Genomic DNA, 27615 nt, shown 5'->3' with positions numbered 1-27615 from the left:
CAAATGTTGTTGCGTGATCACAGTAGTGATAATTCCTTAAAACCCAATTATAGCGGGGACTATGTCATTCTCCATGACTTGTTTTATATTGTATTGTATGGTGAAATAAATTTTGTATTAAACTATGAGATGATCACATAGTTTTCATAAGAATGTTTAATTTCAATATATTTAATGCTATTGCCTGTAAAAGCGCCCTCTACCGATATCAGTAAGTATAAAACTCAGTGATCACCTATACTGTGAAGCTTTGATGTAACTCAGCATAAATTGATAGTTATAATAATTATCATATAGTTTTAATTGTAAGAATATTAATTATTCTGACGAAACAATTTTAGTTTGGTTTGAGGTACAGTTTCAGGAAAACAAAATATTGCTGCAGATGCTAGACTGCCATCATATCATCATTGAGTGGGCGAGTTTGTGGTGTGTGTGTGTAAACATGTATTGCATATGTGTGCTGCAGCGCTGAGCACGTGGTGTGTGTGGGCGTAAGAGTGCAAACATACCATCTTCAGTTTATTAGGACTATTCGAGTCATATTGTATCATTTCATATGGATCTTCCTTCTAATAAAACGTAGATAGTACAACAGGTTATCCTATGGAAAGCTACAACTGACTTAAGTGTGCAATTACTATTATTGTATGTGCAAATACTATGTTATTATGTGCATTCAATAGTTTATTATGTGCTTACCTTATAAGCTTAAGTTATTATGTGCATACTGTATTATTCTATGTACAGTTACTATTATTGTATGTGCAAAAACTATGTTATTATGTGCATTTAATAGTTTATTATGTACTTACCTTAAGTTATTATGTGCATACTGTATTATTCTATGTACAGTTACTATTATTGTATGTGCAAACACTATGTTAGTATGTGCATTTAATAGTTTATTATGTACAGTTACTATTATTGTATGTGCAAACACTATGTTATTATGTGCATTTAATAGTTTATTATGTACAGTTACTATTATTGTATGTGCAAACACTATGTTATTATGTGCATTGAATAGTTTATTATGTACAGTTACTATTATTGTATGTGCAAACACTGTTATTATGTGCATTAAATAGTTTATTATGTACAGTTACTATTATTGTATGTGCAAACACTATGTTATTATGTGCATTGAATAGTTTATTATGTACAGTTACTATTACTGTATGTGCAAACACTGTTATTATGTGCATTTAATAGTTTATTATGTACAGTTACTATTATTGTATGTGCTAACACTATGTTATTATGTGCATTAAATAGTTTATTATGTACTAACATTAAGTTATTATGTGCATACTGTATTATTCAATGTACAGTTACTATTATTGTATATGCTAACGCTATGTTATTATGTGCATTAAATAGTTTATTATGTACTAACCTTAAGTTATTATGTGCATACTATATTATTAAATGTACAGTTACTATTATTGTATGTGCAACCGCTGTTATTATGTGCATTAAATAGTTTATTATTCACTGTTACTACTATTGTATGTGCTAACACTATGTTATTATGTGCATTAAATAGTTTATTATGTACCAACCTTAGGTTATTATGTGCATACTGTGTTATTCAATGTACAGTTACTATTATTGTATGTGCTAACATTATATTATTATGTGCATTAAATAGTTTATTATGTACTAACCCTAAGTTATTATGTGCATACTGTATTATTCAATGTACAGTTACTATTATTGTATGTGCTAACGCTATGTTCATGGACAGACTTTAGGACATTATGTGCATACTCAACATAGTACTATCATTGTTCTGTATGGAGGATTTTGAGAGAGAAAAAATTTGTTTCCAGGTGAACCAGAAAAAAAAATTTGATCCTGTAATGGCTTGAGAAAAAAAAATTGTTATAACAGACAGAAGTGAAAAAAAAATTGTCACAATGCACCAGAAATGAGCAAATTTGGAAACCTTATTCTCATGTATTCTTTGGCAGCGCGGCGCTATAGGCGCCGCAAATGTTTTTAATACAAGTATAAATTCCTGGTTTTTTTCCAGCACTTATCATTAAAACATGCACTATATAGCTCTGCTTTAAACCCAAGTGCACACAAAGTTTTCCTTTCCTTTTCTGACCCAAGAAAACATATTTCAGGATTTTGGTTGCAATATCTCAATGACAGTCAATATCTGAAGGGGACTATTTGGTTTCTGTAAATTAAGACAATTTAAAAAACAAGACAGGAGTCTATAAACTAGTGTTAAAATCAATATATTTTTCTTTCAATATAAATCTCTTATAAAGATGTACAAATAAATCTTTCTCAAGTTGACAATGAAAATTGAGGAACAACAAATATAACGAAATACAAAAAATTATATCTTCCCTGAGAACTTAGAGGAATTGACTGATTCAAAGAAAAGCAGGTTTAGTACTGATCAGAGTTGATTTTGGAACTGTTCTATAATTTAAAGTTGTAATTTAACGTAGACAGACGTCTTTCATACTAACTGCTAATTCTTCTACTTGCACAGAACAAGTTATTTAGAGGTACAGTTGTGAACCATTGTGACGTGGTATAGGTATGGACAACGCATTCAAACTTAATGACTAATTAAAAAAAAATTGCACTGCTACGTCCACTTGAAAAAAAAATTGATGCAGGACTGACAGTAGAAAAAAAAAATTGCTCCCATACCTACTTCCTCCATACCCCCCCCCCCCCCCCAGAAATCAAATGGTTCTCCCCTTAGTTACGGTAGATCTCGATCTAGACGATCTAGTTGCCGCACGAGTTGGACCGGGCCCTGCCAGCTCCCTGCTTTCTGCCCGGCCCGCCCCAAATACGTAGACAGGCAATAGAAAACAACATGGCGGCTAAAGAGTTGTCGGTTCTCGAGAAAGTCAACGAAAATTTCCTGTTATGTGGTATTTGTTTGGAGCGATACAAAACCCCTAAACTTCTACCATGTCTACACAGTTTCTGTGAGTCGTGTTTGGAAACATTAGTGGAGAAACGTGGTGGTGATGTGATCATCTGTCCTACATGTCGACGTTCCTTTCAACTATACTGGAGAACGGCGTAATAGGTATTCCTACTGATTCGTTTCTACATGAATTAACTGAAACTTTCAGAAAACAAGACGAAGGGTTAGCTGATTCAGAGAAATGTGAGGGATGTCTGCAGGGAGAACGTGTTAAACATTGTGTAGAGTGTGGTTTTGATATGTGTAGAATTTATGTTGCTTCACACGGTCGATTTCCTGCTAACAGATCACACCATCTCATGACCTTGGAAGATTTCCAGTCTGCTAAGTCCGATGACCCCATCTCAGTACGGCACCTTTATACTGTATCTGTCACCCAGGCAATCAGCTTGAATTCTTCTGTGATACTTCTTGTGATAAAACGGCCTGTATGGCATGCATAGTTTTAGATCATCCACGACCAGATCATACATACAGGCACCTGAAAGAAGCGCGCCACAGAATACTCAAAGAAATTTGAAGAAATGTTAGGGATACTGAAAGCAAAAGAAATCGAAGCCAAGAAAAGTCAAACATCAGTCAAACAGGTGTTAGAAGCACTTGACAAGTGTTACCACACAGAGGAACACAAGTTGAAAGACCACGTCCAAAAGACGATAGATGAAGTTATCCGTTTAATACAACAAAGTGGTGATACATTACTGAGAGAACTAAAAGAAGAATATGATATAGAAAGATGAATTTGGACGCACAGGTGAAAGAACTAGAAGGTGCTGAAAACGACCTGTCCCATACGAGAGAATATACCAATAACGTGATGCACTATATGGGAGTGCTGGTCAACTGATGGTTGCCAAGAAGGGTATCTCTGCACAAGTAGATGTATTACTGAACGTAGAGACAGAAACAGAGCCGATAGAAGACGATTATTTGAAGTTCTTATCATTTGATGACTTCTGTGATGCAAGGTGTGTTGGTGAAATACAGAAACATGATGCCAGCTATAAGCTATCCACCATTCCAGAGTTTGTTAGAGTAGGTGATGATATAAAAGTAACCATGGCAACTGACACTCCACAAAAGACGAACAGAGCAATCAAGATTGAGGCTGTTTTAAAGAAACCTGATGACAGCATAGATGATGTAGAAGTGACGAAGAATAACGATAACACATGGACACTAAACACACGTGGAAATATCTGTGGAAAACATGAATTGTCAGTCTCTTTACGTAAGAAAGCTGTAAACGGGTCACCAGCTTGTTTTTCGAAAGAAAGGATTAATTTGGCAGACTGGCAAATCTGGGAGTGGATTAGGGGAGCTGAACAATCCCTGGGGTATTCGTCCAACAAGAGATGGACATTTACAAGTATGTGAAAGGAACAATCATAGATTACAAACATTCACATCAAAAGGCCAACCAAACACTATAATACAGTTCAGTAACATCTCATCCACTGTTACACCAGTCTATTCAGTACAGGCAGATAATGGTGATATATTTACCACTGATCATGGAAGTGAGCAGGTTATCGTTCATGAGGAAAATGGTCACGTGATGAGACGGTTTGGAAAGGGTACGATGAAATGGACGTATGGAATCGCCATTAGTCCTCTGAATGAAATGGTTTATGTCGTAGATTACAGTGGTCATTGTATATATATATATACAACCAAGATGGAAACCTGTACAAAACTTTCGGCACTAAAGGTCAAGGCCAAGGTCAGCTTTATAATCCTCTTGATATCAAGGTTGACCATGATGGTAAAGTGTTTTTGTCAGAATACTGTAATCATCGAATCCAAGTGTTCAACTCTGAGGGTCAGTATCTGTATTCATTTGGAAGTCAAGGTTCAGGTGATGGACAGATGAATTACCCGACAGGATTGGCCCTTGACAGTGCTAGTAATGTTTATGTCTGTGATCGCACCAACAACAGAGTGCTGAAATTTACTTCAGATGGTGAATTTATCAGTCGTATTGACAGTGATGATAATCCATGCAGTTATCCATATGGTGTATATGTTACTGATGACAAACCATTGGGAAATGTTGTTGTAGTTAACTATGGTAACAACTGTGTACAGATGTTTGCACAGTAAGTGACAAATCACAACCGACAGAGAATTCAGCGTTCTGAGTGTCGCCGTCGTAGTAGTAGTAGAGTCACGTGTTAAATCACTACACACCTTCAGGAACAGAGGGAATAAAACGACTATATATGCCTTCACAGAAATTTGTACACTCTGCTTCTTTTATAAGCAATGACATTTTTTGTGTGTTAAACAATTATCACGTTTCAATGGAAACAAATAATTTATTGGAAAAAATGGTTCCAGTTTGGAATCTGAGAGTAATTCGTATAAGCCCCATATCTATGTAACAATTTATAGAAATTACAAATTTCTAAGAATATATCAAATGATTATTAAATATAGTTATGAGAATACACTACAGAATAATATATGAATATAAAATCAAAATAAAGAAAACAACTTGAAATACATATATCATGATATTTCGACTATGTTTTCCAAATCCTTGAGTATATTTGATTACTTTTTATTACTTGTCTAAAACGTATTATCTTTACAGACTTAGTTAGGTTAGTAACATTGTAGTTCTAAGAATAATAAACCGGAAAGCCATATATTGGACACTGAAGCACTTATTGTCTTGTTTTTACTTCAGATAAATATTTCCTTTGGCACTTGTGTAATTCAGATAAGTCTGTCTGTCTGTCTGTCTGTCTGTCTGTATATGCGTATATGTGTGTGTATGTATGTATGTATGTATGTCTGTCTGTCTGTCTCTGTCTCCCTCCCTCCCTCCCTTTCTCTCTCTCTCTCTCTCTCTCTCTCTCTCTCTCTCTCTCTCTCTCTCTCTCTCTCTCTCTCTCTCTCTCTCTCTCTCTCTCTCTCTCTCTCTCTCTCTGCAGTCTTTTTTGAACAATCAAACCTCAGGAGAACCCGTAATTGTACACAATTGTACACTTCATTTACCTACCATACATTTAATTATGAGGCAATCAATAGCCAAGCAATTGTGTGTGTCTGCCAAAATATCTCTGAATAGGTAAGTTAAAGTGTAGGTAATATAGCCATACAGTTGTATAATAATGTATTGACTCGGGTAAAATTGGGTTATTGAAGACAATTTTCCAGTACTCTATGGCTTTAGATAATGTGTATATTTCTCTGGGGAGAATTACGGACTGCGAGGGCACCCCCTCCCTTTTGGCGGCAGTTTTGTAGCCATTTGTTTCTGTTAAGATTTTGCTGTGAGCTTACTTTGTGCTATGTAGTTTAATTCTTGTTTTTTTCCCATCCCTCCCACCCGTTGGTTGATGTGGAGTGTGTTATCACTTTCAGATATTAAAGCACACCCCACTTTCTCCCATTTTTATTCCTAGTAGAAATTTGTATGGTTTGAAATGTTATGTCATTAGATGGCCTTCTACATGTCCTTATTTGTTTTTAAAGTGCGTACTGTCTCTCCCCACTAGCTATCATGGAGGATTCTTTTTTCTGCCAGAATCAAGATTGTAAGATAAAACCTTGCTGACTAGGTACCAGTATCTCAAAGTACAGTCCAATGTGAGACCTTTTTCGCAAAGCCCACATATATTTATTTTTTTAAAGAAATATCACCCCTGACCGACCCTATACCACTTCATTTGGGAAAGAGATGAAACTAATAGAAGTCCTCCATCACAGGATTATGAAATGGAAGTATCATAAACACGTACACATACAATTACTATTTAATTTGTTTAACCGACCAATCATATATGATGAGAAAAATAGACAAATCGTGAAATGTAGAAGGAATAGATTGGATAATTCTGTTTATAGCAATAGATGATAGATGACTAAACAAAATAAACCTAATAATAAGAAAAGAATCAAAATAAACCAAAAGTCCTGTTGTCAATATTAAGCCCGTTTATAGACAGACATGCAGACATACATACATACATACATACATACATACATACATACATACAGACATACAGACATACAGACACATACACTCATGCAACTTGTTCATTAACGGTTTGGATAAATATAATAAATAAAATTACTAATATGATAACAATCAAAATATCAAATAAAATTAAGACTACAATGTCTCTGTTGTTAACATTCCAAGTCCACTAACAGACACTCACAATGCACACATACACTTGTTCGTTAACTGTTAACATGAGGTTTTGATAAAGATTCGATAGCTGAACTTCATATATTTCTTCATTTGAGACATTCATAAAGATCAAAACATTCAATTCAAATGTCAATAAATGAATATCAATAAAGGAATAAAATGATGATAAACCTAAATTGACCCGACATCTTTACTAAGAATAACAACAACTTAGCTGTAATTCACGTGTACGAATATTCATAACAAGAGAGATGGCATAGCCAATATTTATTTACTCTAGTAAGTATTTACCCTTGTAAGTTCTGAATATTTATTTACCTGAAAATGTCATAATCCTTCCGATAATCCCGGTAGTCTGAGAGAGTGGAACACGAATTGTGTGATTAAATTAATCGTACGCTCTGAACCTATGCGTATGTTACATTTTGTTTTTACTAGAATAAAGATGACAACGTGAAAAATAATCCCACAAATAATCACACGCACCATAAGAAGGAATATCTCACGAACCCTAGGGTTTTTTGTCATATAGACTCTCCTGCGACTCGCATGAGACTAATAGAATCCAAAGCCCCTCTGTAATGAGACTGAATATCTCACATGAGTTTTGGTAAAAAACATTTATCGACGAGTGTGAGATACTCCATCTTAGACCATTGGTGTATGGGATTATTTTCCTAACGAGTGTGAGATACTCCATATTAGACCATTGGTGTGTGGGATTATTTTGATAACGAGTGTGAGATACATCTTAGACCATTGGTGTGTGGGATTATTTTCCTAACGAGTGTGAGATACTCCATCTTAGACCATTGGTGTATGGGATTATTTTCCTAACGAGTGTGAGATACTCCATCTTAGACCATTGGTGTGTGGGATTATTTTCCTAACGAGTGTGAGATACTCCATCTTAGACCATTGGTGTGTGGGATTATTTTCCTAACGAGTGTGAGATACTCCATCTTAGACCATTGGTGTGTGGGATTATTTTCCTAACGAGTGTGAGATACTCCATCTTAGACCATTGGTGTGTGGGATTATTTTCCTAACGAGTGTGAGATACTTCATCTTAGACCATTGGTGTGTGGGATTATTTTCCTAACGAGTGTGAGATACTCCATCTTAGACCATTGGTGTGTGGAATTATTTTCCTAACGAGTGTGAGATACGCCATATTAGACCATTGGTGTATGGGATTATTTTCCTAACGAGTGTGAGATACTCCATCTGAGACCATTGGTGTATGGGATTATTTTCCTAACGAGTGTGAGATACTTCATCTTAGACCATTGGTGTATGGGATTATTTTCCTAACGAGTGTGAGATACTCCATCTTAGACCATTGGTGTATGGGATTATTTTCCTAACGAGTGTGAGATACTCCATCTTAGACCATTGGTGTGTGGAATTATTTTCCTAACGAGTGTGAGATACGCCATATTAGACCATTGGTGTATGGGATTATTTTCCTAACGAGTGTGAGATACTTCATCTTAGACCATTGGTGTATGGGATTATTTTCCTAACGAGTGTGAGATACTCCATCTTAGACCATTGGTGTGTGGGATTATTTTCCTAACGAGTGTGAGATACTCCATCTGAGACCATTGGTGTATAGGATTATTTTCCTAACGAGTGTGAGATACTTCATCTTAGACCATTGGTGTATGGGATTATTTTCCTAACGAGTGTGAGATACTCCATCTTAGACCATTGGTGTATGGGATTATTTTCCTAACGAGTGTGAGATACTTCATCTTAGACCATTGGTGTGTGGGATTATTTTCCTAACGAGTGTGAGATACTCCATATTAGACCATTGGTGTGTGGGATTATTTTCCTAACGAGTGTGAGATACTCCATATTAGACCATTGGTGTGTGGGATTATTTTCCTAACGAGTGTGAGATACTCCATCTTAGACCATTGGTGTGTGGGATTATTTTCCTAACGAGTGTGAGATACTCCATCTTAGACCATTGGTGTGTGGGATTATTTTCCTAACGAGTGTGAGATACTCCATCTTAGACCATTGGTGTATGGGATTATTTTCCTAACGAGTGTGAGATACTCCATATTAGACCATTGGTGTGTGGGATTATTTTGATAACGAGTGTGAGATACATCTTAGACCATTGGTGTGTGGGATTATTTTCCTAACGAGTGTGAGATACTCCATCTTAGACCATTGGTGTGTGGGATTATTTTCCTAACGAGTGTGAGATACTCCATCTTAGACCATTGGTGTATGGGATTATTTTCCTAACGAGTGTGAGATACTCCATCTGAGACCATTGGTGTATAGGATTATTTTCCTAACGAGTGTGAGATACTTCATCTTAGACCATTGGTGTATGAGATTATTTTCCTAACGAGTGTGAGATACTTCATCTTAGACCATTGGTGTGTGGGATTATTTTCCTAACGAGTGTGAGATACTCCATCTTAGACCATTGGTGTGTGGAATTATTTTCCTAACGAGTGTGAGATACGCCATATTAGACCATTGGTGTATGGGATTATTTTCCTAACGAGTGTGAGATACTCCATCTGAGACCATTGGTGTATAGGATTATTTTCCTAACGAGTGTGAGATACTCCATCTTAGACCATTGGTGTATGGGATTATTTTCCTAACGAGTGTGAGATACTCCATCTTAGACCATTGGTGTGTGGAATTATTTTCCTAACGAGTGTGAGATACGCCATATTAGACCATTGGTGTATGGGATTATTTTCCTAACGAGTGTGAGATACTTCATCTTAGACCATTGGTGTATGGGATTATTTTCCTAACGAGTGTGAGATACTCCATCTTAGACCATTGGTGTGTGGGATTATTTTCCTAACGAGTGTGAGATACTCCATCTGAGACCATTGGTGTATAGGATTATTTTCCTAACGAGTGTGAGATACTTCATCTTAGACCATTGGTGTATGGGATTATTTTCCTAACGAGTGTGAGATACTCCATCTTAGACCATTGGTGTATGGGATTATTTTCCTAACGAGTGTGAGATACTTCATCTTAGACCATTGGTGTGTGGGATTATTTTCCTAACGAGTGTGAGATACTCCATATTAGACCATTGGTGTGTGGGATTATTTTCCTAACGAGTGTGAGATACTCCATATTAGACCATTGGTGTGTGGGATTATTTTCCTAACGAGTGTGAGATACTCCATCTTAGACCATTGGTGTGTGGGATTATTTTCCTAACGAGTGTGAGATACTCCATCTTAGACCATTGGTGTGTGGGATTATTTTCCTAACGAGTGTGAGATACTCCATCTTAGACCATTGGTGTATGGGATTATTTTCCTAACGAGTGTGAGATACTCCATATTAGACCATTGGTGTGTGGGATTATTTTGATAACGAGTGTGAGATACATCTTAGACCATTGGTGTGTGGGATTATTTTCCTAACGAGTGTGAGATACTCCATCTTAGACCATTGGTGTGTGGGATTATTTTCCTAACGAGTGTGAGATACTCCATCTTAGACCATTGGTGTATGGGATTATTTTCCTAACGAGTGTGAGATACTCCATCTGAGACCATTGGTGTATAGGATTATTTTCCTAACGAGTGTGAGATACTTCATCTTAGACCATTGGTGTATGAGATTATTTTCCTAACGAGTGTGAGATACTTCATCTTAGACCATTGGTGTGTGGGATTATTTTCCTAACGAGTGTGAGATACTCCATCTTAGACCATTGGTGTGTGGAATTATTTTCCTAACGAGTGTGAGATACGCCATATTAGACCATTGGTGTATGGGATTATTTTCCTAACGAGTGTGAGATACTCCATCTGAGACCATTGGTGTATAGGATTATTTTCCTAACGAGTGTGAGATACTCCATCTTAGACCATTGGTGTATGGGATTATTTTCCTAACGAGTGTGAGATACTCCATCTTAGACCATTGGTGTGTGGAATTATTTTCCTAACGAGTGTGAGATACGCCATATTAGACCATTGGTGTATGGGATTATTTTCCTAACGAGTGTGAGATACTTCATCTTAGACCATTGGTGTGTGAGATTATTTTGTCAACGAGTGTGAGATACTTCATCTTAGACCATTGGTGTATGGGATTATTTTCCTAACGAGTGTGAGATACTCCATCTTAGACCATTGGTGTGTGGAATTATTTTCCTAACGAGTGTGAGATACGCCATATTAGACCATTGGTATATGGGATTATTTTCCTAACGAGTGTGAGATACTTCATCTTAGACCATTGGTGTATGGGATTATTTTCCTAACGAGTGTGAGATACTTCATCTGAGACCATTGGTGTATGGGATTATTTTCCTAACGAGTGTGAGATACTCCATCTTAGACCATTGGTATGTGGGATTATTTTCCTAACGAGTGTGAGATACTCCATTTTTGGCCATTGGTGTGTGGGATTATTTTCCTAACGAGTGTGAGATACTCCATCTTAGACCATTGGTGTGTGGGATTATTTTCCTAACGAGTGTGAGATACTCCATCTTAGACCATTGGTGTGTGGGATTATTTTCCTAACGAGTGTGAGATACTCCATCTGAGACCATTGGTGTATAGGATTATTTTCCTAACGAGTGTGAGATACTTCATCTTAGACCATTGGTGTATGGGATTATTTTCCTAACGAGTGTGAGATACTCCATATTAGACCATTGGTGTGTGGGATTATTTTGATAACGAGTGTGAGATACATCTTAGACCATTGGTGTGTGGGATTATTTTCCTAACGAGTGTGAGATACTCCATCTTAGACCATTGGTGTGTGGGATTATTTTCCTAACGAGTGTGAGATACTCCATCTTAGACCATTGGTGTATGGGATTATTTTCCTAACGAGTGTGAGATACTCCATCTGAGACCATTGGTGTATAGGATTATTTTCCTAACGAGTGTGAGATACTTCATCTTAGACCATTGGTGTATGAGATTATTTTCCTAACGAGTGTGAGATACTTCATCTTAGACCATTGGTGTGTGGGATTATTTTCCTAACGAGTGTGAGATACTCCATCTTAGACCATTGGTGTGTGGAATTATTTTCCTAACGAGTGTGAGATACGCCATATTAGACCATTGGTGTATGGGATTATTTTCCTAACGAGTGTGAGATACTCCATCTGAGACCATTGGTGTATAGGATTATTTTCCTAACGAGTGTGAGATACTCCATCTTAGACCATTGGTGTATGGGATTATTTTCCTAACGAGTGTGAGATACTCCATCTTAGACCATTGGTGTGTGGAATTATTTTCCTAACGAGTGTGAGATACGCCATATTAGACCATTGGTGTATGGGATTATTTTCCTAACGAGTGTGAGATACTTCATCTTAGACCATTGGTGTGTGAGATTATTTTGTCAACGAGTGTGAGATACTTCATCTTAGACCATTGGTGTATGGGATTATTTTCCTAACGAGTGTGAGATACTCCATCTTAGACCATTGGTGTGTGGAATTATTTTCCTAACGAGTGTGAGATACGCCATATTAGACCATTGGTATATGGGATTATTTTCCTAACGAGTGTGAGATACTTCATCTTAGACCATTGGTGTATGGGATTATTTTCCTAACGAGTGTGAGATACTTCATCTGAGACCATTGGTGTATGGGATTATTTTCCTAACGAGTGTGAGATACTCCATCTTAGACCATTGGTATGTGGGATTATTTTCCTAACGAGTGTGAGATACTCCATTTTTGGCCATTGGTGTGTGGGATTATTTTCCTAACGAGTGTGAGATACTCCATCTTAGACCATTGGTGTGTGGGATTATTTTCCTAACGAGTGTGAGATACTCCATCTGAGACCATTGGTGTATAGGATTATTTTCCTAACGAGTGTGAGATACTTCATCTTAGACCATTGGTGTGTGGGATTATTTTCCTAACGAGTGTGAGATACTCCATCTTAGACCATTGGTGTGTGGGATTATTTTCCTAACGAGTGTGAGATACTTCATCTTAGACCATTGGTGTATGGGATTATTTTCCTAACGAGTGTGAGATACTCCATCTTAGACCATTGGTGTGTGGAATTATTTTCCTAACGAGTGTGAGATACGCCATATTAGACCATTGGTGTAAGGGATTATTTTCCTAACGAGTGTGAGATACTCCATCTGAGACCATTGGTGTATAGGATTATTTTCCTAACGAGTGTGAGATACTTCATCTTAGACCATTGGTGTATGGGATTATTTTCCTAACGAGTGTGAGATACTCCATCTTAGACCATTGGTATGTGGGATTATTTTCCTAACGAGTGTGAGATACTCCATCTTAGACCATTGGTGTGTGGGATTATTTTCCTAACGAGTGTGAGATACTCCATCTGAGACCATTGGTGTATAGGATTATTTTCCTAACGAGTGTGAGATACTTCATCTTAGACCATTGGTGTATGGGATTATTTTCCTAACGAGTGTGAGATACTCCATCTTAGACCATTGTTGTGTGGGATTATTTTCCTAACGAGTGTGAGATACTTCATCTTAGACCATTGGTGTATGGGATTATTTTCCTAACGAGTGTGAGATACTCCATCTTAGACCATTGGTGTGTGGAATTATTTTCCTAACGAGTGTGAGATACGCCATATTAGACCATTGGTGTAAGGGATTATTTTCCTAACGAGTGTGAGATACTCCATCTGAGACCATTGGTGTATAGGATTATTTTCCTAACGAGTGTGAGATACTTCATCTTAGACCATTGGTGTATGGGATTATTTTCCTAACGAGTGTGAGATACTCCATCTTAGACCATTGGTGTATGGGATTATTTTCCTAACGAGTGTGAGATACTCCATCTGAGACCATTGGTGTATAGGATTATTTTCCTAACGAGTGTGAGATACTTCATCTTAGACCATTGGTGTATGGGATTATTTTCCTAACGAGTGTGAGATACTTCGTCTTAGACCATTGGTGTATGGGATTATTTTCCTAACGAGTGTGAGATACTCCATCTTAGACCATTGGTGTATGGGATTATTTTCCTAACGAGTGTGAGATACTCCATCTTAGACCATTGGTGTATGGGATTATTTTCCTAACGAGTGTGAGATACTCCATCTTAGACCATTGGTGTATGGGATTATTTTCCTAACGAGTGTGAGATACGCCATATTAGACCATTGGTGTATGGGATTATTTTCCTAACGAGTGTGAGATACTTCATCTTAGACCATTGGTGTATGGGATTATTTTCCTAACGAGTGTGAGATACTTCATCTTAGACCATTGGTGTGTGGAATTATTTTGTCAACGAGTGTGAGATACTTCATCTTAGACCATTGGTGTATGGGATTATTTTCCTAACGAGTGTGAGATACTCCATCTTAGACCATTGGTGTGTGGAATTATTTTCCTAACGAGTGTGAGATACGCCATATTAGACCATTGGTGTATGGGATTATTTTCCTAACGAGTGTGAGATACTTCATCTTAGACCATTGGTGTATGGGATTATTTTCCTAACGAGTGTGGGATACTTCATCTTAGACCATTGGTGTGTGGGATTATTTTCCTAACGAGTGTGAGATACTTCATCTGAGACCATTGGTGTATGGGATTTTTTTCCTAACGAGTGTGAGATACTCCATCTTAGACCATTGGTGTGTGGGATTATTTTCCTAACGAGTGTGAGATACTCCATTTTTGGCCATTGGTGTGTGGGATTATTTTCCTAACGAGTGTGAGATACTCCATCTTAGACCATTGGTGTGTGAGATTATTTTCCTAACGAGTGTGAGATATTCCATCTTAGATCATTGTGTGTAGGATTACTCTTACAAAAACAAAACTGAAACATATTGGCACAGAGTGTGTGCTCGATTTAATCTCGCACTTCTTGTTTGTAGGGCTGGGAGAAACAAACTCCTAAAGTTATGACATATTTAATCTCAGTCCATTTGGTAGGCAATAGCCGTTTATAATCTGAGATCAAGCTATTTTTGTAAATAGCCAATAGTCGATATTTATCTCAGATCAAGCTATTTGGATAAATAGCCACTATTTAATTGAGATCAAGCTATTTGAGTAAATAGCCAATAGCTGTTATTTATCTGAGATCATGGTATTTTGGTAAATAGCCAATAGACGCTATATATCAGAGATCAAGCTATTTTGATAATAGCTAATAGCTGCTATTTATCTGAGGTCAAGGTATTTTGGTAAATAGGCAATAGCTGCTATTTATCTGAGATCAAGCTATTTTGGTATATAGCCAATAGCCGCTATTTATCTGAGATCAAGCGTTTTTGGTATTTAGCCAATAGCCGATATTTATCTCAGATCAAGCTATTTTGGTAAATAGCCTATAGCCACTATTTTTCTGAGATAAAGGTATTTTGGTAAATAGCCAATAGCCACTATTTATCTGAGATCAAGCTATTTAGTAAAATAGCCAATAGCCTCTATTTATCTGAGATCAAGTTATTTAGTAAAATAGCCAATAGCCGCTATTTATCTGAGATCAATCTATTTCGGTAAATAGCCATTAGCCGCTATTTATCTGAGATCTTGGGATTTTGGTAAACAGCCAATAGCCACTATTTATCTGAGATCAAGCTATTTAGTAAAGTAGCCAATAGCCTCTATTTATCTGAGATCAAGCTATTTAGTAAAATAGCCAATAGCCGCTATTTATCTGAGATCAATCTATTTGGGTAAATAGCCATTAGTAGCTATTTATTTGAGATCAAGCTGTTTGGGTAAATAGCCAATAGCTGTTATTTATCAGAGATCATGGTATTTTAGTAAAGAGCCAATAGATGCTATTTATCTGAGATCAAGCTATTTTGGTAAATAGCCAATAGCTGCTATTTTTTTTGAGATCAAGCTATTTACGAGATCAAGCTATTTGGGTAAAAAGCCAATAGCCGCTATTTATCTGAGATCAAGCTATTTGGGTAAATAGCCAATTGCCGCTATTTATCTGAGATGAAGATTTTTTGGTAATTAGCCAATAGTCGGTATTTATCTGAGATCAAGCTATTTTGGTAAATAGCCTATAGCCACTATTTTTCTGAGATAAAGGTATTTTTGTAAATAGCCAATAGCCACTATTTATCTGAGATCATAGTATTTTGGTAAATAGCAAATAGCCACTATTTATCTGAGATCAAGCTATTTGGTTAAACAGCCAATAGCCGCTATTTATCTGAGATCAACCTATTTTGGTAAATAGCCAATAGCGGCTATTTATCTGAGATCAAGCTGTTCGAGTAAATAGCCAATAGCTGTTATTTAACATGGTATTTTAGTAAATAGCCAAAAGATACTATTTATCAGAGATCAAGCTATTTTGATAATAGCCAATACCTGCTATTTATCTGAGATCAAGCTATTTTGGTAAATAGCCAATAGCTGGAATTTTTTTTTGGAGATCAAGCTATTTGGGTAAATAGCCAATAGCTGCTATTTATCTGAGATCAAGATATTTGGGTAAATAGCCAATTGCCACTGTTTTTTTAGCTCTAAGATCAAGCTATTTTTGTTAATTATCTGAGATCAAACTATTTTGGTAAATAGCCAATAGCTGCTATTTATCTGAGATCAAATTATTTCGGTAAATAACCAATACCAGTTATTTATCTGAAATCAAGCTATTTGGATAAATAGCCAATAGCCGATATCTATCTGAGATCAAGCTATGTGGGTAAATAGGCAATAGCCGCTATTTATCTAAGATCAAGCTATTTGGGTAAATAGCCAATAGCCGCTATTTATTTGAGATCAAGCTATTTTAGTAAATAGCCAATAACCGCTATTTATCTGAGATCAAGCAATTTGGGTAAATAACCAAAAGCCGCTAATTATCTGAGATCAAGCTATTTGGGTAAATAGCCAATAAATGCTATTTATCTGAGATCAAGCTATTTGGGTAAATAGGCAATAGCCGCTTTTTATCTAAGATCAAGCTATTTTGGTAAATAGCCAATAGCCGCTATTTATCTGAGATCAAGCTTTTTTGGTAATAGCCAATAGCCGTTATTTATCTGAGATCAAGCTATTTTTGTAAAAAGCCAATAGCAGCTATTTATCTGAGATCAAGCCATTTTGGTAAATAGCTAATAGCTGCTATTTACCTTAGATCAAGCTATTTGGGTAAATAGGCAATAGCCACTATTTATCTAAGATCAAGCTATTTGGGGTAAATAGGCAAAAGCCGCTAATTATCTGAGATCAAGCTATTCGGGTAAATAGCCCATAGCTGCTAATTATCTTAGATCAATCAATTTGGGTAAATAGCCAAAAGCCGCTTATTATCTGAGATCAAGCAATTTGGGTAAATAGCCAAAAGCCGCTATTTATCTGAGATCACGCTTTTTTGGTAAATAGCCAATACCCCGGTAGCCATTATTTACCTGAGATCAAGCTATTTGGGTAAATAGTCAATAGCCACTATTTATCTGAGATCAAGCAATTTGGGTAAATAACCAAAAGCCGCTAATTATCTGAGATCAAGCTATTTGGGTAAATAGCTAATAAATGTTATTTATCTGAGATCAAGCTATTTGGGTAAATAGGCAATAGCCGCTATTTATCTACGATCAAGCTATTTTGGTAAATAGCCAATAGCTGCTAATTATCTTAGATCAAGCAATTTGGGTAAATAGCCAAAAGCCGCTAATTATCTGAGATCAAGCTATTTTTGTAAATAGCCAATAGTCGCTATTTATCTGAGATCAAGATATTTTGGTAAATAGCCAAAAGCCGCTATTTATCTGAGATCAAGCTATTTGGTTGAAAAGCCAATAGCCGCTATTTATCTGAGATCAAGCTATTTGGGTAAAAAGCCAATAGCCGCTATTTATCTGAGATCAAGCTATTTTAGTAAATAGCCAATAGCCGCTATTTATCTGAGATCAAGCTCTTTGGGTAAATAGCCAATAGCCGCTATTTATCTGAGATCAAGCTTTTTGGGTAAATAGCCAATAGCTGCTATTTATCGGAGATCAAGGTATTTCCGTAATTAGCCAATAGCCGCTATTTATCTGAAATCAAGCAATTCGGGTAAATAACCAAAAGCCGCTGATTATCTGAGATCAAGCTATTTGGGTAAATAGCCAATAGCTGCTATTTATCAGAGATCAAGCTATTTTGGTAAATAACCAATAGCCGCTATTTATCTGAGATCAAGCTTTTTTGGTAAATAGCCAATACCCGTTATTTATCTGAGATCAATCTTTTTTTTGTAAATAGCCAATAGCAGCTATTTATCTGAGATCAAGCTATTTTGGTAAATAGCTAATAGCCGCTATTTACCTTAGATCAAGCTATTTGGGTAAAAAGCCAATAGCCGCTATTTATCTGAGATCAAGCTATTTGGGTAAATAGGCAATAGCCGCTATTTATCTGAGATCAAGCTTTTTGGGTAAATAGCCAATAGCCACTATTTATCTGAGATCAAGCAATTTGGGTAAATAACCAAAAGCCGCTAATTATCTGAGATCAAGATATTTTGGTAAATAGCCAAAAGCCGCTATTTATCTGAGATCAAGCTATTTGGTTGAAAAGCCAATAGCCGCTATTTATCTGAGATCAAGCTATTTGGGTAAAAAGCCAATAGCCGCTATTTATCTGAGATCAAGCTATTTTAGTAAATAGCCAATAGCCGCTATTTATCTGAGATCAAGCTCTTTGGGTAAATAGCCAATAGCCGCTATTTATCTGAGATCAAGCTTTTTGGGTAAATAGCCAATAGCTGCTATTTATCGGAGATCAAGGTATTTCCGTAATTAGCCAATAGCCGCTATTTATCTGAAATCAAGCAATTCGGGTAAATAACCAAAAGCCGCTGATTATCTGAGATCAAGCTATTTGGGTAAATAGCCAATAGCTGCTATTTATCAGAGATCAAGCTATTTTGGTAAATAACCAATAGCCGCTATTTATCTGAGATCAAGCTTTTTTGGTAAATAGCCAATACCCGTTATTTATCTGAGATCAATCTTTTTTTTGTAAATAGCCAATAGCAGCTATTTATCTGAGATCAAGCTATTTTGGTAAATAGCTAATAGCCGCTATTTACCTTAGATCAAGCTATTTGGGTAAAAAGCCAATAGCCGCTATTTATCTGAGATCAAGCTATTTGGGTAAATAGGCAATAGCCGCTATTTATCTGAGATCAAGCTTTTTGGGTAAATAGCCAATAGCCACTATTTATCTGAGATCAAGCAATTTGGGTAAATAACCAAAAGCCGCTAATTATCTGAGATCAAGCTATAAAAAGCCAATAGCCGCTATTTATCTCAGATCAAGCTATTTGGGTAAATAGTCAATAGCCACTGTTTACCTGAGATCAAGCTATTTGGGTAAATACCCAATAGCAGCTATTTATCTGAGATCAAGCTATTTTGGTAAATAGCTAATAGCCGCTATTTATCTTAGATCAAGCTATTTGGGTAAAAAGCCAATAGCTGCTATTTATCTCAGATCAAGCTATTTGGGTAAATTGCCAATAGCCGCTATTTATCTGAGATCAAGATTTTTGGGTAAATAGCCAATAGCCACTATTTATCTGAGATCAAGCAATTTGGGTAAATAACCAAAAGCCGCTAATTATCTGAGATCAAGCTATTTGGGTAAATAGCCAATAGCTGCTATTTATCTGAGATCAAGCTATTTTGGTAAATAGCCTACAGTAGCTATTTATCTGAGATCAAGCTATTTGGTTAAATAGCCAATAGCTGCTATTTATCTGAGATCAAGCTATTTTGGTAAATAGCCTACAGTCGCTATTTATCTGAGATCAAGCTATTTGGTTAAATAGGCAATAGCCACTATTTATCTAAGATCAAGCTATTTTGGTAAATAGCCTACAGTCGCTATTTATCTGAGATCAAGCTATTTGGTTAAATAGGCAATAGTCGCTATTTATCTAAGATCAAGCTATTTGGGGTATATAGGCAAAAGCCGCTATTTATCTCAGATCAAGCTATTTGGGGTAAATAGGCAAAAGCCGCTAATTATCTTAGATCAAGCAATTTGGGTAAATAGCCAAAAGCCGCTAATTATTTGAGATCAAGCTATTTGGGTAAATTGCCAATAGCCGCTATTTATCTGAGATCAAGCTTTTTTGGTAAATAGCCAATAGCCACTATTTATCTGAGATCAAGCTATTTGGGTAAATAGCCAATAGCCACTATTTATCTGAGATCAAGCAATTTGGGTAAATAACCAAAAGCCGCTAATTATCTGAGGTCAAGCTATTTGGGTAAATAGCCAATAGCTGCTATTTATCTGAGATCAAGCTATTTGGTTAAATAGGTAATAGCTGCTATTTATCTAAGATCAAGCTATTTGAGGTAAATAGGCAAAAGCCACTAATTATCTGAGATCAAGCTATTTGGGTAAATAGCCAATAGCTGCTAATTAGCTGATATCAAGCAATTTGGTTTAATAGCCAAAAGCCGCTAATTATCTGAGATCAAGCTGTTTGGGTAAAAAGCCAAAAGCTGCTATTTATCCGAGATCAAGCTTTTTTGGTAAATTGCCAATAGCCACTATTAGTGAGTAACCACACATTAACGAGAGACACACACACCAAATGAGTGGGCACAATGGGCAACTGGTTTAATGAGTTAAAAGTATCATTCACATATCACCAAACAAAAGCTGCCCTATAAGTAAGAAGTCTAAAAAAAAACAAAAAAACATTGGAAACAACATAGAAATGATGTAATGTAATAGCATGACATGTGGGTTTATCTTCATAATAGGGTTGGGTGGGAGGGTTTTGAAACACACTGCATGCGATCGAACAGCGTGAAAGCAGGTTGTACATGCGCAGTAGTAGTAACAGTTAAACAATGATCAGCGTTGAGGGCGCCACACCATAAGTACACTAAAATTCTTTAAAATAAATTCTAAAGTGCAATTAGTGAGTAACCACACATTAACGAGAGACACACACACCAAATGAGTGGGCACAATGGGCAACTGGTTTAATGAGTTAAAAGTATCATTCACATATCACCAAACAAAAGCTGCCCAAACTCCCAACATGAGGAACATGTGACTCATAACACAACTAAATTACAGCTGTTATAAATTTTCGTCTTAATATTTCTAAACATTAAAACACTTTTAACTCAATCTCTTATGGTTAATAACTGGTACACTGAACTGACTGAATGCGGTGAGGCATTGCCCTGGGTTGAACAATCATTCGTTGAGCAAAGGTTGATAAGACTTGTCTAGGAGTACGAATGTATCTCCTGTAACAATCACTAGACCATCGACCCATGACTTTGATTTCCCAGTCTGAAATTCCGGCTGCTGCTGCTGATGTGGCACCCCCACTATGGAAACTATGACCACTGTACAAACTAGAGTCTAGTCCTATGTGGCTAAGTGAGGTCTTGAGGCTTTTAAATAGTATATATCTAGTGAGTGGCTTATTACCTGGCATTAAAAACAAAGCATCATTAGGTGATGCACCAGCCTTAATACGTTGGGAATATAAGCGTGATAACAAATCCACTGCACAAATTGAGCTGCCTGAGCAGCCTACAACAACATCAACACCTTTACGAAATGGGTCACATTTGGACTGTTTAAGGTGAATAATGGCTACAGAATGCATAGGTTTAGTAGTACCAGTAAAACTAACATCATTAACAGTAAGATGAACAGTTGGTTGAAAAGGTAATTGTTTAACTACAAGTTCGCCAGATCTAAACAGACCAAAAAAAGCAGTTACCATTGCAGTCCACAAAATAAGGTCTATTGGACGTGAAACATCATATAAAGGTTGCAGTTTCACAAGAATGTCAAATGTTATTGCCAACTTTTGTTTAGAGTCTGGTCCTTGAAATCTTTTTACTGATCTCATAGCTAATGGAATACGAAAACGACCCTTAAGGGGGTCTGGAAGGCCACTTTTGATATGCAATGAGCGTACCGAATAAAGGTATGTCAGAATGGTATTGTACTTTAGGTTCCTATCTTCCTTGAGATACGCGATAAACATAAGTAACAGATCCTCAGTGGCAGGCATGGGTATGGCTTGTATGTTTTCACAGAACTGCAAATATGACTTTTGTCCTGAGTTATAGGTACGGTCTGTGTTAGCCGAGTATGCACTACCCACTAGATTACAAGCCCGTAGCCACCAGTGATCATTCAAAGTGCCATGTCCTGTGAAGAAAGTAGATTATTGTTTATTATTTACATGTATCTAGATAATGCATCAGCTTGAGTGTTTTTGTATCCTGGAATGTGAACGGCATTCATCAGGAAACTATCTCTGGCACAAATGTAGAAAAGCTTTCTGAGTAGAGAAGCACACTTCTCATTGCGAGATGAGCCAGAGCGAATCATTGCAACCACTGAGGAATTATCACAATGAAATAGAATTTTATATCCAGCGAAATTTGAACCCCAGGTGTCTGCTGCACGAACAATAGCATACAGTTCCCTCCAATTAATTGAATGGGTCTTTGGTGTATAACCAGGTATCTCATCAGTGAACTTTCCGTTCAATGTCTGTTTTCCATATACACAGCCATAGCCAATGTCTGAGGCGTCTGTATATAGGTGTAAGTCTACGTTATTTGTCCAGTAACTATCATAAAACATACTAACTCCATTCCATGTTGGAAGGTAATCAAGCCACCATTGCAAGTCAAGCTTAAAGGCTTTCGTCAGTCTGATTTTGTGATGCAGATGTTTAAGTTTCTTTGAAGTGTCTATCAGTCTCCTTAAGAAAGTCCTGCCTGGGCGGCAAACACGTGTAATGAATGATAACTTTCCTATAAGAGAGAGAATTTCGCGTTTTGATGCCTTTGTATTTTGGGTCCAAGTGTGCAATTCCTCAGTAATCTCATTAATACGGTCCTGTGATACACGTGCTTCCATATTTTCAGTATCTAGTGTAATACCAAGAAATTCCATGGTCGTGGATGGTGATGTGACTTTGTTTGGATTGACTGGAAATCCAAGTTCATGACAGGCAAGTAGCATTCCTTGGAGGTTTGTATTGCATTGGTCAGTATTAGGGTGTCCTGCTGTGAAATAATCATCAAGATAGTGGTCTACAGGGTTAACATGATACTTAGATTCCATGGCAAACTGGAGTCCGTCTGCAAACTCAGTAAATATGGCTGGGCTGCTCCTTAATCCAAATGGCAGAACTTTACTATAGAAGTAACATTTCTTTTGTTCACCATCAATATTAAGATTCCATGAACAGCCAAGTAACTCCCAGTCATCCGGTGTGACAGGAATTTGATAGAATGCGTCTTCGAGGTCAACCTTTGCGATTAGGGACCCCTTACCTAATCGTTTTATATGCTCGATAGCCGTGCCAATCGATATGTATGTACAACTGAAGTCTTCTTTCGATATATGATCATTAACAGAGTCTTTTGGAGGCCAGGAAAGATCATGAATTAGGTGATATTTGTTTGTATTCTTCTTAGGTCGAGCACCTAGGGGTGAACTGATAAATGATTTGTAAGGTGGTTCAAAGTATGGTCCTGATTTGTATCCTTTCCTGACTTCCTCTAAGAGTTTTTTAGACACCGTTTCAGGAATGATGAGTGCACTTTTCCAAGGGGGTTTCCGGCCTTTGACCTTTATATCCGATAGGCACCCCTTGTCGGATCCAATTCAAAATTTTCTTTGCATATTGTTTGTTTGGATGTTTATTGAGGACCTGTTGCCACGCCTTGGCGTTGAAGTGACATGCAATTCTGACAGGTGATGAGAGGGGAGTCTGCACCACATTTCTTGCACTTGTGAAGTCGTTTGCATCTTGGGAACTTGCATTCTCCGGTTTGGTATAGGAGGCATATTTCAGTTTTCTTCTTCGTGTACGTCGTCTTTTTCTCCTTTGATGTGGATAGTTCCTCCTGAAATGGACACTCCATGGCTAAATGATCGGTACTTCTGCAACGATAACATTCCCTCCGTGTGCCCTTTATAGCAGTAGGATCCATAAATGTAGTAATATACAGGTCTTGGTTCATGATATGATAATCAAAGGAGTGACGGTCCCCTAGGTAATGGCGGAATTTAACGTCATATGCATAGACTGCTGGCCATGCAAATTTTCCATCACAGTTCTGTATTAGGTGGCGGTAGGACAACAGGGATTTTGCAACATAGGGTTTTTTCTCTAATAGTATGCTCTCCACCACAGACATCGCACTGAGCCAGGCACCAAAAGACGATATGGGGGCTTTCTTCCTCTTTGGGTTGAAAACAATTTGACTGCCATCAATAGTAGCCTCCATTTTTTCAGTGCTTGGTGCATTGAACGAGTTTGTGGGGTGTAGATCGCTTAAATCGACGTACTCACCCGCTAGCACCTTCTTTTGTGTCCCAGCTGGTACTCCGTCATGCAAAGCTGATTTCTGCACTGGGTGGGCTGACATGTTTTCAAAGTCGTGAGGAATCTGCCCGTGAGGGCGCAACACATGGTCGTTGTTGGCTAGTTTGTGACGGGAAGTGACATCGTCATAATCACGCAAGTTCAAAGACTGTTCGATGAGATCTGCAAATTTATCGACTTTGTTTTCTAACTTGTCGAGTCTTTTAACGACGTTACCCCCTTTTAATAAGCTGATGTGTGTGTTGCGGCGATCAGTAGAATCGGCATAGCTATCGATGACTGATGCAGGAGATAGTGGTTCCACATCTTCATTTTTCAAGTAGAGTTTCACTGGCGATCCATAGTCCTCAGTCTCCTTCATCTCGTCTGGGCATGTAGCACATGCATGTGACACTATTTGATCCCTGGGTCTAAGGTTGTATGACATTTTTGACTTCGATCACCGACGACGAGTTTTTGAAACACACTGCATGCGATCGAACAGCGTGAAAGCAGGTTGTACATGCGCAGTAGTAGTAACAGTTAAACAATGATCGGCGTTGAGGGCGCCACACCATAAGTAAACTAAAATTCTTTAAAATAAATTCTAAAGTGCAATTTATCTGAGATCAAGCTATTTGGGTAAATAGTCAATAGCCGCTATTTACCTGAGATCAAGCTATTTTAGTAAATAGCCAATAACCGCTAGTTATCTGAGATCAAGCTATTTTAGTAAATAGCCAATAACCGCTAGTTATCTGAGATCAAGCTATTTGGGTAAATAGCCAATAAATGCTATTTATCTGAGATCAAGCTATTTTGGTAAATAGCCAATAGTCGCTATTTATCTGAGATCTTGGTATTTTGGTAAATAGCCAATAGCCACTATTTATCTGAGATCAAGCTATTTAGTAAAATAGCCAATAGCCTCTATTTATCTGAGATCAAGCTATTTAGTAAAATAGCCAATAGCCGCTATTTAGCTGAGATCAATCTATTTGGGTAAATAGCCATTAGTAGCTATTTATTTGAGATCAAGCTGTTTGGGTAAATAGCCAATAGCTGTTATTTATCAGAGATCATGGTATTTTAGTAAATAGCCAATAGATGCTATTTATCTGAGATCAAGCTATTTTGGTAAATAGCCAATAGCTGCTATTTTTTTTTGAGATCAAGCTATTTGGGTAAAAAGCCAATAGCTGCTATTTATCTGAGATCAAGCTATTTGGGTAAATAGCCAATTGCCACTGTTTTTCTTAGCTCTAAGATCAAGCCATTTTGGTTATTTTTGTGAGATCCAGCTATTTTGGTAAATAGCCAATAGCCGCTATTCATCTGAGATGAAGCTTTATTGGTAATTAGCCAATAGTCGGTATTTATCTGAGATCAAGCTATTTTGGTAAATAGCCTATAGCCACTATTTTTCTGAGATAAAGGTATTTTTGTAAATAGCCAATAGCCACTATTTATCTGAGATCATAGTATTTGGTAAATAGCAAATAGCCACTATTTATCTGAGATCAAGTTATTTGGTTAAACAGCCAATAGCCGCTATTTATCTGAGATCTACCTATTTGGGTAAATAGCCAATAGCGGCTATTTATCTGAGATCAAGCTGTTCGAGTAAATAGCCAATAGCTGTTATTTATCATGGTATTTAAGTAAATAGCCAAAAGATACTATTTATCAGAGATCAAGCTATTTTGATAATAGCCAATACCTGCTATTTATCTGAGATCAAGCTATTTTGGTAAATAGCCAATAGCTGGAATTTTTTTTTGGAGATCAAGCTATTTGGGTAAATAGCCAATAGCTGCTATTTATCTGAGATCAAGATATTTGGGTAAATAGCCTATTGCCACTGTTTTTTTTAGCTCTAAGATCAAGCTATTTTTGTTAATTATCTGAGATCAAACTATTTTGGTAAATAGCCAATAGCTGCTATTTATCTGAGATCAAACTATTTTGGTAAATAACCAATACCAGTTATTTATCTGAAATCAAGCTATTTGGATGAATAGCCAATAGCCGATATTTATCTGAGATCAAGCTATGTTGGTAAATAGGCAATAGCCGCTATTTATCTCAGATCAAGCTATTTGGGTAAATAGCCAATAGCCGCTATTTATTTGAGATCAAGCTATTTTAGTAAATAGCCAATAACCGCTATTTATCTGAGATCAAGCAATTTGGGTAAATAGCCAATAAATGCTATTTATCTGAGATCAAGCTATTTGGGTAAATAGGCAATAGCCGCTATTTATCTAAGATCAAGCTATTTTGGTAAATAGCTAATAGCCGCTATTTACCTTAGATCAAGCAATGTGGGTAAATAACCAAAAGCCGCTAATTATGTGAGATCAAGCTATTTGGGTAAATAGCTAATAGCTGCTATTTATCTGAGATCAAGCTATTTGGGTAAATAGGCAATAGCCGCTATTTATCTAAGATCAAGCTATTTGGGGTAAATAGGCAAAAGTCGCTAATTATCTGAGATCAAGCTATTCGGGTAAATAGCCAATAGCTGCTAATTATCTTAGATCAATCAATTTGGGTAAATAGCCAAAAGCCGCTAATTATCTGAGATCAAGCAATTTGGGTAAATAGCCAAAAGCCGCTAATTATCTGAGATCAAGCTATTTTTGTAAATAGCCAATAGCTGCTAATTATCTGATATCAAGCTATTTAGGTAAAAAGCCAAAAGCCGCTATTTATCTCAGATCAAGCTATTTGGGTAAATTGCCAATAGCCGCTATTTATCTGAGATCAAGCTTTTTTGGTAAATAGCCAATACCCCGGTAGCCATTATTTATCTGAGATCAAGCTATTTGGGTAAATAGTCAATAGCCACTATTTACCTGAGATCAAGCTATTTTAGTAAATAGCCAATAACCGCTATTTATCTGAGATCAAGCAATTTGGGTAAATAACCAAAAGCCGCTAATTATCTGAGATCAAGCTATTTGGGTAAATAGCTAATAAATGTTATTTATCTGAGATCAAGCTATTTGGGTAAATAGGCAATAGCCGCTATTTATCTAAGATCAAGCTATTTGGGTAAATAGCCAATAGCTGCTATTTATCTGAGATCAAGCTATTTTGGTAAATAGCCTACAGTCGCTATTTATCTGA

The 27615-nt window shown here is 36.8% G+C and overlaps 1 protein-coding gene across 1 annotated transcript; it reads right to left on the bottom strand.

Moving 5' to 3' along the window:
* Positions 1-21273: 21273 nt before the first annotated feature.
* LOC144440778 (uncharacterized) lies at positions 21274-22167 on the bottom strand. Its single transcript, XM_078130156.1, has one exon. The coding sequence runs from the start codon at positions 22165-22167 to the stop codon at positions 21274-21276; it is 894 nt and encodes a 297-aa protein (XP_077986282.1).
* Positions 22168-27615: the final 5448 nt, after the last annotated feature.

The sequence above is a fragment of the Glandiceps talaboti genome, chromosome 10, assembly GCF_964340395.1.
Source record: "Glandiceps talaboti chromosome 10, keGlaTala1.1, whole genome shotgun sequence".
Lineage (NCBI taxonomy): Eukaryota > Metazoa > Hemichordata > Enteropneusta > Spengelidae > Glandiceps > Glandiceps talaboti.
Note: the sequence above shows the minus strand (reverse complement) of the source record. Positions and strands in the feature narration are given on the sequence as shown.